Source organism: Alternaria ethzedia, assembly GCF_023757985.1.
Source record: "Alternaria ethzedia strain BMP 0044 chromosome Unknown scaffold_10, whole genome shotgun sequence".
NCBI lineage: Eukaryota > Fungi > Ascomycota > Dothideomycetes > Pleosporales > Pleosporaceae > Alternaria > Alternaria ethzedia.
Window position 1 is genome coordinate 873,836 of NW_026056203.1, and position 14,440 is coordinate 888,275.

The following is a 14,440-nucleotide window of genomic DNA, read 5'->3' on the forward strand; positions in this document are numbered from 1 at the left end:
AAACTCAAAAAATCCTACGTACCCTCATCTCCGCCGGCCTCATTGGACCCAGTGGCACCGGTACACAAACCCGACCTGCGACCTCAGTCATGAAGTTGCAGCGGAGCGCCGCCGCGGCCCTGCAAGCAACAAAGAGCGACCCCACATGAAAACGCTATATGTGAAATCGCGCTAAGATCTGTGAAAAATAAGATGCCGTGTTGCGCCTCGTTCTTTAGCGAGGCATGATCCTCGATCCTAGTCTGCCTAATTCCCTTTCTAAGGTTCTTTGCGTGGGATGACGAGTTGGACGTTCGTGGCTTGGGGGCCCTGTTTTCCCCATATTTTCGCGGAGTTGACACGTCGGATGGGAATGGTTTGGCGAGTGTGGTTGAACTTTATTCGTGATTCGAGCTACCCGCGGAGGTACGGGACCTTGCGGATGTTCGATAATGTTTTCGAGATGGGGTGATTGGGGCGAGGGCGGCGTCTGTGTCAGTTTGGACTGGGGAACCTGGTGATGAGCGCGTTATCGGGGTCGGTATCGGTAATCAGCTTGGGGTTGCTCCCGGAGTTGGCATCTCATCTTGGTTATCGTGACGTTGACGTTGATAGTGCCCAGGTGAGGTTGCGACGACTACGATGCCTAGGCAGTGGGGCGACGGGTTGCCGCTGTGAGGGTACTAGCGCGGTGATTGAAAGCGGTCTGGGCGTACACGTGGTTAGTATTCGAGGGCTTGACAGCCGACCAAGCAGACAGTCGAAAGCAGCAAAAGAAAAGCAAGGCTGTCAATGCGACGTGAAACGCTGGTGCACTGTCAACGGCCGTGACGGGTGGCGTATGGCGTACGCCCGCATTGCCCGCATGGGCGCGTGGTAAAAGCAAACACGACTGGGGTCCATGGCATGACGACTTCAGGGAAAGCAAGCATATGGGCAGGGTAGCGGATGTCTAGACAGGGTACCGTTCCGATTGGGGTAGGAGGGGGTACAAGACCCTGGTCTCTAGTGGCTGGAAAGAGTATTGGATCAATGGAAATGGGTCGATAGTAGTGCTCGAAAAGGGAGACGTTGAATGTGACTGTGATGGCATGGTAGCAAAAGCGCCATCAGCGCTTCGGCACCAAAAGGAAATCCTCCGATGCCTGTCTATATGGCGTCTTTGTATGTGATGCAATGCCTGGATTTCTTTTCAGTATTAACGGCGGAGTAAGCTGCGCTTCTCGGCCCTCATTCTACAACCGTCCGCCGAGATCCTGCTTGAGCACGTCTAGTATCCTCTTACTATCAACTTCCTCGTCCCCTCCTCCCCCGCTACTGTCCCCTGGCATGCGCCCCTCACCTTCTTTCAACCGTTTCAAGATCTCCGGATCGAGCTCCTGCATCATCTCATCAAACTCTCTCTGTTGCTCTCCCTCTAGCTTCGCGTATTCTTCCTCCAACATGTAGTCTTCGGGCAGCTTCTCCATACCAGCAGGGAAAACGTGAATAGTCGGGAATTCGAGTATAGTACGGCCGTGCAGGCTTTCACCCAGCGATTGCGAAGGGTCTAGAGGGATGAGGACGTGGCGGTTTGTGCTTGTGCGGGGCTTCAGCAGAAAAACCCTATGTTGCCCGCTGCCCATGGACTGCCCATCAGTGCGAGTATCTCCAGGACGCGTCTCGGCCAAGTCTGCTTGTCTTTTGGTGGGTTGTTGTTTTTCTTCTGTAGCAGGGGTTCCTCGTCCGGGGGTGACTCCCTCTGGCCCCGCATTGTTGACCTGAAGCTCAGAATTGACTTCATGCTGCTCGATTGGCTGGTCTTGGTCCGGTGCAGTAGGCGCAACGTCATTTTGAGGTAGGTGTGGAGGGTCTGATTGAGAACTTTGGCTGGCAGGAGCCTCGTTGTTCAGCTTTCTCTTCTTGCTTTTAGCACCACTGCCTTGTTGTACGAAAGGTTGTGCATCTTGGATCGATTGTGTAGAGGATGTCTCGGTGAGCACGCGTCTCTTGGTCTCGTCAAACCATTCGACTGTCCATACTATGTTCCGTGTAGCCTTTCTGGACACAAAGATCAGCAGTGTTACGTGTACGCGTTGATAGTGGGGGCTTACTTTGTAGCAGACATGTGCGACTTATTCTCTTTTTGTCTGCTCATGCCTTTGGGCGCCCGCATGATCTTGACGCCAGCGGCATTCTCAAGCTTGCCATACTGAACACCCATTCGCTCCCTGTTGGACAGACCATCTTGAGGAGTGCTCTCAGCGGTGGTTCCAGCGACCCTCTCAGCTTTTTCGAGGTTCCGCTCTATGCTAGAAAGAAAATTATAGTCGTGATCAATGCCCCTGGGGGTCACCAGATCAGACTTCTTGATGAACTTTGTTGGGTCGCGCTTCCCTGAGCATTGTGCGTTCTGTTGATGACGCTTGTAGCATGGCAGCGAGCATGTGCGTGCGCCACACCCAGGACATTTGTACTTGGATTTATTGCTATGGCTAATTAAACGTCAGCTTTCTCTCTCATGCATGCCGACGCGGCTTCGTTGCGCTAGCTAGTGTCACAGGAACGCGGCACAACTCTTAGGACGATTGCTAGCGAACATCGAACTTTTGGGATGTAACAAGTGCTACGGAGGGGTAACTAGTCAGACATACCAGATACTGCATAGTTCGTTGAGCAACACTGCGTCTGTCATATCGCCCGAATAGTGGAGACGGGTAACGTGATATCAGATCACCAACACCTAGGCTAGAGGTGATCGGATCTCGCGCGACGGCACGAAGGGAAGTCACTTTCGCACGGTAGCGGAATAGCCGTACGCGTGAACAGGTGCAGGGAAGGTCAGGCGGTAGGTGCTGTTGAGCGACGCGACGATGGTGTGGCGTGCAAGGCAATGATGGGTCGTGGTGGAAACTTTCGCCAGTCGCGTTGTGGCTGAAGTCAGATATCGTCGCTTTCCGGTGGGGAACGTCACCAGAATGCAGGAGATTTAGTGATTGTCTTGCAGATCTACTCTCCGAGCAATCTCGCACCGTGGTTTAGATCGCTGCGCGCTGCACGCAAGACTGCTAGCAGCGAGGAAGGTTTATGAGGTTGGACTAGCGCGACCACAAAAACTCTGTTCACAGCTTCGTCCATCTAGTGCAGATCAGTCGCGACGGCTTCCATCTGCTCGGTTTCTGTACCCCTATGCGAAAATTCCTGTAAACATGGAAATTTGCGGCTTATCCGTGGCCTTCGACGAACCATGGTCGGAGCAGTGGCACGCCGCCAGCACACTCGCCGGGCTGTGGTCGACTGGGAACCCTTTCCTTAAGACATCGGAGTATTCTCCACGCCAAATTGCATCGAGGTCCACCCACGCGCAGATCAAACAAGTGGTCGACTGCGCCGATTATGCGCTTGCGCTCGTCTACAGCTGTTGAGAGGCAATCGAGTCGTTCTCGCTCTGTCCGGCTGCAACACGTCTTGTCCATGTCAGCTTGACCGAACCTGGGCGAAGGCGCCCGATTTGCCAGGCAGCTTGAGTGCCCGGTGTTTCAGCCTCACCAATTCCAGCTCTCCGCAATTCTCAACGGACAGCTCAGAAGTCTGGTTCTAGAGGGTCCACGACACGCGAGGCTACTGTACGTGGCCACCACCTTTACCGGACTGTGGAGCCGATCGAAGAATCTGGTCGACAGCTCGACGGCGCGTCTTGGACCTTCTGCAGAAAGGCCTCGCACTCCCACGCAGGATCAAACGTGCCTGGCGGCGGGCCTAAGAGCGATCTTCATGTACCGCCTGCTGGGCAGCCACCGATAGCCAACAGCCGTCAGGGGTTTGCCTCGCCAATTTCTAAGCACTTCCATTCGCGGTCCGTCCGAGCTGCAAGTGCGGGAACTCTGCTCATGCATGCTGATGCGAGGATGCACGCTGCAGACGTGCTCATCGTGCACAAGGCGTGCGAATGATTCGAATCCAACCCAATGCGGTATTCAGCATAAGACCAGTCCGTATGGCGCTATTGCCACCAGCGGGGATTCTCTGCTGAGGCCGCTGCGGACTCTCGGTGACCGAGTCGTGGTACCAGAGCTCCGGTTGCTGGACGTGGCTGCAGGAAACGATACAACAGTGCAAAGACCAAGGCGACATAACAATGTACTGTGTATAAGCCGTATCTTTGATTGCGGCCCTTGCTGCCGTCGCGCCCGCTCGAGGAAGTTGGGCGAGCCGTTGTTCAAGAAAAGTGCCCCTGACAGCGCCGTGCACCGTGCTCCGAGACGGACCCTGCGAATGGGCAGGGATATGCTTCTCATTTCCTCGAACCGAAACTTGTGAAAGCCACCCATGCTAGTCTTCGGGTCGTTCAACCCCCAGCATCCAGTCCGCGCGCTGCGGCAGAGCTCCCCAAAAGCCATGATTCCCCCTTGCTGCTACCCTCCTCTACTGCCCGCAGCAAGGTGACCTCGGAGCTCTCAATTGACGGAGTGCGTATAGTACTCACGGTCCGCTCTCTCTTGTTCTCGCGGGTTGCCTTTCGGATACCTTTCACGCATCGCCTCATGTTCTCACAGTTATAGCTGTCATAATAATTGCTGGATTCATCCGCCTGCCGTTCTCTACACCCATACCGCAACGGCCATCTCGATAGGACCGACATCGAATCCGCCAACATGGCACCTTCTTTAAGTTTGCGACCGCGTACAGGCGCCAGCGAGCGTCCTCCCACGAGAGACAATGCCGACCACAGCCTCATCATCCCGAGCCGGACATCGTCGCTTCATTCGAGGATCACCCAACCGCTTCCATCGACTTTGAACGTCAAGCAGGGCGCGCGGAGCCCCAAGACCCTGACCCATGCCTACATGGTGTGTGGTGTTGGTCGCGAGCCATCACAATGGGTGAAGGCGCCTGCGCCCTCTCAGGGCAAGATTGGCCACATGAAGGGTGCTGTTGGTACCTTCTGGCTTCCTGAGATTCTGGGAAGCAGTCCAAGACTGGAGCAGGATAACGAGATCGCGAGGTCTCTTCATGCTGCCATGCGAGTACGTCTATACAACAATGTCATTGTTGGCGCGCTACTAACCACGCACACAGGCATGTTTCCCCCACGACGTCGAGATCTGCACTGGCAGGAGCCAGCCGCACTGCGTACACCACTCCTTCGTCCTGCAGCAAGATTCCTCACACACTCTTTACGGTATCGCACTGCGCGTCTGGTCTCGCGCTGATGAGAAGCGCGCTGAGACTATTCGCGACCTGCGCAAGCGAATCGAGCCCGACTTCTTCGACAACCCAGACGAGACATACTGGATCCCGTACTGCCTGAGCTTCCTCTCCCGATACCCCTTGTACAACCTACTCGGCGACTACCTGCGCGGCATGTGGATTCACTGGAATAAGGCTACCAACCTTTTCCATGCCGAGGAGGTTTCACGCATCCTCAGCTTCCCAGCTCCTCGCCTCAACGACCTGGTCCGCATCGACATGAAGGATTACGCGCTGTGCTACCAGTTCCCATCCTCGCCTACCGGATTTCAAAACTTCGCCATGTGGCCCCTCTTCACGTGTCTCTCAATTCCCAACATTGTGGGTGTGATAGAGGCTGCTGTATCGCCCACACGACGAATCATCTTCACCAGTCACTACCCCGCGATGCTCACCATCGCAGCCGAGACAGTCCGTTTCTGTGTCCGGGTGTACGAGTGGAGCGGTCTGTATGTACCCGTCGTTCATGCGCGTCACGTCAAGGATCTCGTGCAGGAGCCGGGCCCATACATTCTGGGTGTAACATCAGAGTGCCGATCGCTCTTCACGGCTCCCACAGATGCCCTTGTCGTCGACTTGGACCGGAACTTCGTCCTGACTTCAAGCCCGCCTACCGCTCTTACCGCCGGCCAGAGGACCAAGATGATCCAGCGTCTGACTCAGGCTCTCAACGGTGAGGTTTCACCAACCGGAGTTCCACAGCATCTGCGCTCGGCGTACGGTGGCGGCAAGCTCATTCCCGCGGGTCAAATCATTGTGATGCGTGGTGAGGTTGAGAGCATCCAGGACCCCGACTGGTGGACCCAGGATGCTGTCATGTCGGTCATGGACCACGTGTGTGAGAAATTGGTATGTATCCGGTTGCGCATAGACTCATCGTACCACACGCTAACATCACCACAGGGCCGCAACACTGGCGTTAAGGCTATCTTCGGTGGCTCTGTCAAGAAGCCGCTGATGACCAAGGTGTCGATGCGCCACCTCAACGAGATCGTTCGCGAGCGCAACCAGTACTCCCGTGACGCACAAGAAGCCTGGACAGACTTCATCAACCTCAAGCAGCGCCTCGACAGCGAGCTTGGCAAGGTTACAAAGCGCAACAACTTCTTGGTCGAGGAGCTTGAGAGCTGGAAACAACAGTTCCTCAAGTTCCAGGCTTTCGCCGAGCAACTCACCAAGGAGACCCAGGATCTCAAGGTCAAGATCGAGAACCACAAGCGTGAGAACCGTCGTCTTACAAGCCTTATCGACCAACAGAAGGATGATGCCGCAAGGCTCACTGTCCGTCTGTCCGGTACTGAGAAGCAACGTGACGACGCCCTCGAAGCGCTTGTACTACAGCAAGAGATTGCTGAGGAGCTCGAGCGCGAGAGGAAGAAGAACAAGAAGGAGCTTGGTGCTCTGCAACATACCAACGGTGCCATCCAGCGCCAGCGCGACGAAGCGCAACGGGTTGTGCTCCACCTTCGTGCTCTTATCGAGGGTCAGACCCACCACATGGAGCACATCGTCAAGTCCCTTAACCAGGATGACATGTCCAACTATATGGATGCCGGCTTCGAAGACGTGCCTGAGGAGGATGAGGAACAGGAGGAGTTTGAAGATGCGGCGTCGCGCCATCAAACCCCCCGTCACTCGATCAAGGACAAGTCTGAGGTCGGTACCATCCGCGGCGTAGCCGGTGTTGAGAGCCGCCAGGAGTCAAGAGCCAGCACTGCGCAGGGCAAGCACCTCGACGGTGAGGACGTTACACCCGACATGGAGCAGCGTCTATTCAACAACCCCGCACGCAACTCCAAGCGCTTCTCAAATCAATCAATGGTCGACGTCGCCGACCGTGTCCTTCGGGACAAGACCGACGCCATTGCCTACATCATCCGCAACATCTCAGAGCAGTGCGCTGCAGCTGTTGAGGGTCTTCAGCTCGCACAGCGTGCTGACACAGAAGATGGCGACAACCACAGCGACCGCCGCAGCAGCGTTGGTCAGATATCATCGGCCGGAGGCCGCGCGCAATCGACTATTGGCAGCGAATACGGCGACGAGGACAACATGCTCCGCCCCAACCGGGGTTCAAGCATCCCCCCAACGCCCGATCTAAGCCATCGGTCCAGCACCTCCATGTCCATGGCCAGTGCCAGCACAACACCGGACCGGACGAGCCTACAGCACCGATCGCACGACATCCCCGTCGTACCAACCCGCATCATCGAAGACGATGACGACGTAGACGGTAACAACGATCTCGATGCCCACATGGTTCCCGTGTCCAAGTACGCGCAACCACTGCAGCGACCCAACACCGCTGTACGCCACAACATGCGATAAGCTAGTCGTCGCCGCGGCTTGCCGCCATTCTTCCTCTACTTTGTTTTTATCATTAGCGATCGAAACGAGATTAGCATTGATGCCCTTTTCCTTACCATGTTACCTACCCCCGGCGTTGAACGGCTAGGGACCCTATTTTCTTGCTTTGCACTTCGTTACTCTCCTTGAGAACACCCCCTTGTCCGACGACCCCCCTTGTGTACTTTGGGTCATTCCTTATGTTTCAATGAGAAGAGTTGTTGTCGTCGTTGTGGATCATACCCGAACAAAGATGGATGGATGGAAGCAACTCCAGTATGTGGGTATCAGAGCCTAAGGATCAGTAGTGGAGGGGAAAAACGCTTTCTGGGAGGATTGTATTCTCCAAGGGAGCTGTCTTTTTCTTCCATTGCGCTAGGCAGATGGGCAGATGGCTCTTGTGTATGTCTGCTTGTAATTTGTTGTTTTGTTAGGATAATACCACTTTCTCCTTATGTTCTGAAATACATATGATCTACCTATATTGTCTCTCCATTTGCCGCTCGTGAACTCGACCCGTCTTCTACTAGCTGTCTACACGGTATCGCTGTCAAAGCAGTCCAGAAGGGCACTCATCCCATCCCATATCGTATAGCCTGTCCACTGAACCTTCACTTAGAAGCTAGACACCGCCAGGACTTGCGTCATACTCACGCGACTAACCACATTCGCGGCAATAGTCACCAGACCAAGCTACTCATTACAAACCCACAGCAGGTTATAAGCGCACAAGTTCGCCGCGGTCTCATTCCAAACCACTACCATAGTCAAATATGGCCTGCATCAACGACCCCACTATCGCCCTAGGCGACAACTTCACAAAGCTCTCCGGGCCTGAGAACTTCACAGACTGGTTCCAGTCTTTCAAAGACATTGCAAAAATCTACGGATACGCTGAACACTTCAAGGACAACGCTGGAGTAGTCGCAAAGCCCATTCCACCCGCCTTCCTCGCACCTCGACAAGCCGCCGATCAAGGAGAGGATCACTGCGTTCCGCAGGATTGGGAGTACCATCTCGCCGTTTACAACACTCATCTTCAAGAATGGAAGGACTATGACGGAGCCTCTCGCTCTGCTTTAGCTCTCCTGCACGCTGCTATCGAGTCATCGGTGTGGATGGAGGCCAGGAATACCAACTCGCCAGCATCCGCGTTGAAGGCCGTTATCCGCCACATGAACGACGAAACGCCTGACAACATCCTAACAGACCGCGCTCGTGCAATGATCAGCTCTCTCGACCTAGACACGCCAACTGCGGTTCGCCAATTCGTTGTTGACTTCAATGAGCTTTATGGAGAGGTGAATTTCGATGTGGACATTTCAACTTGGGCTATCGAAAAGATCAATGCAGCCCTGCCTCGTTCGTACCGTACGCTCATCGAAGACCATAAGCGCCTCGGTGGCAAGATCACTTTCACCGGGCTAACCTTCAAAGGGTATCGGTCTCATCTTTTCAACCATGTTGAAGAGGATGACCCCCCGGAAATAAATGGGAAGGTTCGCAGATTTTCCCGCTTGAGATAAATCTATGTGGGAATTTGTCATCATTTCGGTCGAGCTTACCGGTGGTGCTTGAGATCTTGAGAACAAGCAAGTAAGTCTACCAACTAAGCTTAAAACCTCGCATAATATCAATCAAGCTTGTGTAGTCATTGATTGGGAAGTCGGGCCCTAAGACGGTGCAAATTTCCCCTGTTGCTGATGTGACCAAGAAGACGGGTCCCAGTTAAACATAGAAGAAGAGTGGAAGACGGACCAATCGAGCCGTATTAACAGGACAGAAGATCTTGAACCATAGAGCCACGTTGAAGACTTGAGATCGACTGATAGCACCGGTAAGATAGACTAGATCGGCAGCCCTCTACGGGATAAAAACCAGAGACTTTGGGGATCATCCCGTTAAAGAAAGATATTAAGCATTCAGCTACCTAGCAGAAGACAACCGACACAACAATCACAGAATGTAGGAGCCTAAGATGCGTTCAAATTGGAGAAAACCTTATTCTTATATCAACGTAGACGGCAGAGCACCTGTTCAGATTCCTTCCCTGTCTAATATAAAGAGAAGAATACAAGGGATAGCAAAGAAGAGCACAGAAGGAAGAGAAGCTTGCCATTTTCTCTTTTTTCCCGCTCCATTAACTATGCTGCTAATAAGTCGTCCAATGTGATAAAGCTTGGGGCTTGGGCAAGTCATGCCTCTCAACCAAGCCTTCTTGCTTCTAACCCTCTTGCTAGCCAAGCCAAACACTCTGGATCAATTGGCTTGGTTGTTGACGTCTCTTCCCAAAAGAGTAAACTATCGTAGATCACGACACTTGTTGGGGCATGTGATGTGTTGTTGGTCTTATTGTTGTTGCCAGGAGACTGAACAGGCTTATCCTGCTGGACGAACGTCTTAAGAAGCTTGTTGTTTGAAGAAGACCTTCGAAACTGGCGATAAGGTAGTAGGAGGTAGAAGCTGCGCTATACTGAATTATTGACGAAGCATATTTGACATGATAGTTTTGACCTCAGGGTATTGCGCTTTGTCATGTCTTGTGATTTCAAGTTTGGGGGGTGAGACGTCATCCTCAGATACTCCATAGTTACTGTACCGCATGCTCTACGATTCTTCGATTGTCGCATGTATGAAAGTAACATATTTTGACGATGTTAGAACACATACCAACGCAACAACCCAACCCAAACCCTTCCCTTCCATCACCCCAAAACCACTTCCATATTCTCCGATCGTCGTCCCCTTCGATCAAGTACCCCGGATCTACAATACATAAAAACCGCTATGTAATAACCGATCAATTATACATGTTTCATGCACCTCGCGGCAAAGGAATTAGTTCGCATAAAAATGTCAACACCTTACTGTAATCATACTCTTCGTACCGAGTCTACTGCGGCTGTGCGGGGACGCAGCGGTGTGATCACGTTCAGCGGGCTGCAGACGCGAGATGCAGTTGCATGACTCGTCGTTGGCTTGCGTGCATTTTGGGCAGGAACCAACGTTGGATCGACGGGGAGCAGGAAAAAAACGGTCAGACATGAGAACGCGGTTGCGAAAGGCGAGCTAAAAGAGAAAGGGTTTGGAGATTTGGAGATTGGAGTAGGTGGGTACGGTATGTGAGATTTTTTGGTCGTGGGTTGGTGGATGGAGACGGTTGACGGGAGTTTAAGCGGACGGTGTGGTGTGTCCGTGCTCGTGCTGATGACAGGCCTGAACGATGTCTGACAATTCAGGTGGTGAGAACATAGTATCCATAGCAAGCAAAGATTTGGTTCATTGTCGATATGATGGTCTGATGTTGTATGCATGTTGAAGTTGGTTTCGATCGTCAAGGTGCCGGTGATGCTAGGTCGTCGTCGCATTCATGGTTCCGACGTGTACGTATAATTTGTAGCGCATCTCTTACATCTTTTAGTAATCTGAAGAGCGTGATGTACGCATCTAGTGATGTAAGCAGATCCTGGTAGCAGTAGATTTGACCGCACTGCGCGGAGGGTTTCGACATTGCATCCGCAGCCGCAGCCTAAGATGGATAACTCCCTGTGTTCATGCATCAATCTAGAACTCGGCCTTGTCCTGGCTGCATGCAACCGCAAAAGGTTATGAATCCAACGGTTTTACCGTTGAGGTTTGAGAAGTATGTTGAGGGGGGTAGTCCTGCAATGTCAGGTCTCTAGGCGGGTCGAGCCGAGATGTGTCCGACGTCTCCAAGAATGTAAGTGGCTTGTTCTAGAAGAGCTAACTTTAGAAAGTATTGACCGGCTGGTAGTGTAGCAGATGTTACAGCCTCATGCCACATTTTGCTCGACGTTGAAAGTGTCAGAAGGCCACGTAGGCGGCGTAGCTATAGCGGACGTTACAGATAATCGACGGTCTGTCTACTCGCATGAGACCGAGCTCGATTGAGTTCATAGTCGATCGTAGTTTGACGTACCCGATAGCCGTTACTGTCATCCCGGTTTGGAAGATGCTCGATTGGTTGCTCGCATCCCGTCGCGGGCCCTAGCAGTTTCCCGTGAGTGAAGGACCACAGAGCGGAGTCAACGGCTCGGGTGCATTGAAAACGGGCCGTAATGGAATGACAATTTGTCAAAAAAGGACAGAATATGTGTGGCGAAGTGGAAGAGAAGCGAATACGGCGGGTGGTAATCTTGACTCGGTGTCCGAATGCAGTCAAAATAAAGTTCGACGTGGGGCCAGGTTGCAGTAGCCGACATCTCGCGTGTAGCGCACGTGTAAGACGGTGAATGTCTCGGAGTAGTGGAAAGCTACACAGCGCTGATAACTTTATTGTTGGTATTACCCCGCACTCTTTGCAACGTCGAAAACTGGCAAGCAGAGTATAGAACGGCCTTACCTTCATGTCTTGAGCTCACGACATAGTTGCGTCGAGCATCTCCACTTCCCGGCCACGTGCCGGCTTTGCAGATTCTGAGACGAACGATGGACCGGGGTTGGCGGTATGCAGCTAGCCATGGTATCTTGAAGAACTCGTGGCTCGGGTGTACCAACTTGGAACTTGTAACGATAGTGGGTCCTGATCTTCCTTCGGTCCTAGTGCGGAAAGGACGAGAGACAATGGCATCAGCCGCGCTTTTTGTGCTGGATAGTACTGGATGAGTACCTGTTTCATGACCTCGGGGTAGAGCTCGATGCGTAGGGTCATACACAATGATATTGGTGACAACAGCAGCCAGCTTATCTCCAACAATCGACGACAAACTCCGCAGTGGGGTCATGATCCGCGAAGAAACAAGGCATGTCGTGCATATGGGTCCCGTAGTCGCGAATTTAGTATCTATAATAGCCGGCTGCTATTACATTGTGGATAACAAAATTAGTACGCAAGCGGTTGGGCATCATCGCACTTACTGTATTGCCGGCCTGCTCGGGGCTCAGTTACTACCGTGGGAAGGCAGTAGCGACGGCAGATTCTGCGGATGTGCTCGAGACGTTGCTATGACTCTTGCTTGAAGATAGGCCGCTGGACGATAGTGGTTGACATCTCCGCTCATCTCCGTCTGCACTGTTACCGTTGTTTGGCGAGTGGAATGAGGCGGGCAAGGCGAAGCAGAGTGAGTGTTGGACTATATGAAGATAAGGCATGGACGCTCAATGAGGAAGCGACGTTGGAGATAATGACGACATGTCTCAGTATTTTCAAGGTTGCACGATGCGCAGTCACAACACGTTGCTCATCGCGGGGTCATTTACTGGCTGAGGAAGCACGCAGGATGTGCTCAGTTGATAGCACGCATAGTATTGACATGCCGCCTCGTCTCGAAGGGCGTCAGCTGCCGGTCACGTGGGGGTCACAACTTCCAAGGCTGTCTGTCTTGGATCATTTGCTTCACATTCAAGTTTGATTCCTAGCTACAACCTTGGAGGTGCATATAATTAACGTACAATGATGCTTGTTGATGTAAAGACGGATAAAAAGTGGCGGCAGAGTCTAGGCGATGGGACTTCCTAGTTGGGACGTAGTGCGCCTGCGTGCGTGGACATGAATCACTCAGGCACAGTGCGTCTATGTAGTCTGATGGCAAGTTCCAGCAGGTAGCGGACGTCTAGGAGAATTGCGAGCATATATTCCGGAGTAGGGTACCGTCCGCGGGAGGGACTATGCTAGACTCATGGATGGTTTAGGAGTTTTGACAATTTCGCAGAAAGGGGGTGTGGTGGATGGCGAGCCAAAGCCACATGGCGCTGGTCGAGGGCGCTAGAAACAATCACGTTCTCTCGCACAGCGGCGGTGGCTTGATGCGTCTGCAGGAAAGGAGCAAGGTCAAGGGGCTCGGTAGTTTTGCGCGTGTAGTGGAGGCGGTCTTGCAGTCGATGCCCCTCTCTGACTGCGGTTTCCACAGAGGTGCTGCAGCTTCGTCACCTGTGCCAAGAGCAGGGACGGGTAGTTCGCGTAGGATTGGCAAGCGCTGAAACACGCTATTAATTGTACCTGAAAGGCCGGCGCAGCGACGCGAGGCGGCATAATGGAAGCAATTGTTTCCTCGCAAGTGAGATGAGGCTGAGGGATCTACAGCCGCATACGCTGGGTGCGGACGACAAGGCCGGGAGCGGGCTGCCGACGCATGAAAGGCATTGCGCGTGCTATGCTCGAGCTTCCATGCGGCATGACAAAGATGCGGCGCCTTGTTCAGGTTAGAGATGGTCAGAGATGGACAAGGAGAATTGGAAGGAACGGCCGCCGATCGCTAGTGAGGCAAGACTAGCCCTGGAGGTCTACTCCGGAGTAGATGGTGAAAGCTAGAGGGGCTCGAAGCAGGGGGGAAAGTACATGGAAACAAAGTTTGAGACATGATTATTCCCCCGCAGCGGTCCAATGGCTGGCAGGGCTGCAACGCTGAAGGGCTGCTCAGGTGGACGCAGGGGAAGAGAGAGCGTCGCCCGGCTGGGGTGGGACCGGCGAGCAATTGACTCGAGGTCAGGCAGCTCAGGCAGTCTTACAGGTGATTGACGCCGAGGTTATCTGGGTACGGGTCTTAGCCAGGCACACAGACGCCGATACAGCACAGGTCAGCACAGGTACGGCACACTACCTGCGCCAACCTGCAGCAATTGGCTGGGGTCCTTAGAGGCGGCCCCTGGACACGCTAAGGGGCATCTGGCGCGCTGGTAACCCGCAGTGAGGGCGTGCTGCTTGCTCTCAAAGGGCCTTCACAAGCAAAATAATCCGCGTCTTCATTTTTATCCTGGCCTTTCTTTTTGTGCCTCTCCCCAATCGCCATCCCCAGGCGCCTCGACTGCAGGCGGGTAAACAGCGCTCGCACCCACCACTGCCAGCCCCAGCCCGCGGATGAAGGCCACTTCGACACCGCCGACTGCACCCTCTGCTGGATCTACACGGCGCCGCAAAAGCACTTGC

At 53.4% G+C, this 14,440-nt stretch overlaps 3 protein-coding genes across 3 annotated transcripts; 2 read left to right on the forward strand and 1 right to left on the reverse strand.

Annotated features, from left to right (window-relative positions):
• Positions 1-1,214: 1,214 nt before the first annotated feature.
• On the reverse strand, positions 1,215-2,624 carry J4E87_005188 (uncharacterized protein; the record flags this gene model as incomplete). Its single annotated transcript, XM_049376804.1, has 3 exons — positions 1,215-2,019; positions 2,073-2,371; positions 2,613-2,624. 3 exons carry the CDS (start codon positions 2,622-2,624, stop codon positions 1,215-1,217), a joined length of 1,116 nt encoding a protein of 371 aa, XP_049233660.1.
• Positions 2,625-4,613: 1,989 nt separating this feature from the next.
• Positions 4,614-7,536, forward strand: J4E87_005189 (uncharacterized protein; the record flags this gene model as incomplete). The annotated part of the gene is made up of 3 exons (XM_049376805.1): positions 4,614-4,985; positions 5,038-6,057; positions 6,112-7,536. The coding sequence occupies 3 exons, from the start codon at positions 4,614-4,616 to the stop codon at positions 7,534-7,536; spliced, it is 2,817 nt and encodes a 938-aa protein (XP_049233661.1).
• Positions 7,537-8,327: 791 nt separating this feature from the next.
• On the forward strand, positions 8,328-9,080 carry J4E87_005190 (uncharacterized protein; the record flags this gene model as incomplete). The annotated part of the gene is made up of 1 exon (XM_049376806.1): positions 8,328-9,080. One exon carries the CDS (start codon positions 8,328-8,330, stop codon positions 9,078-9,080), a length of 753 nt encoding a protein of 250 aa, XP_049233662.1.
• Between the last annotated feature and the right edge of the window lie 5,360 nt (positions 9,081-14,440).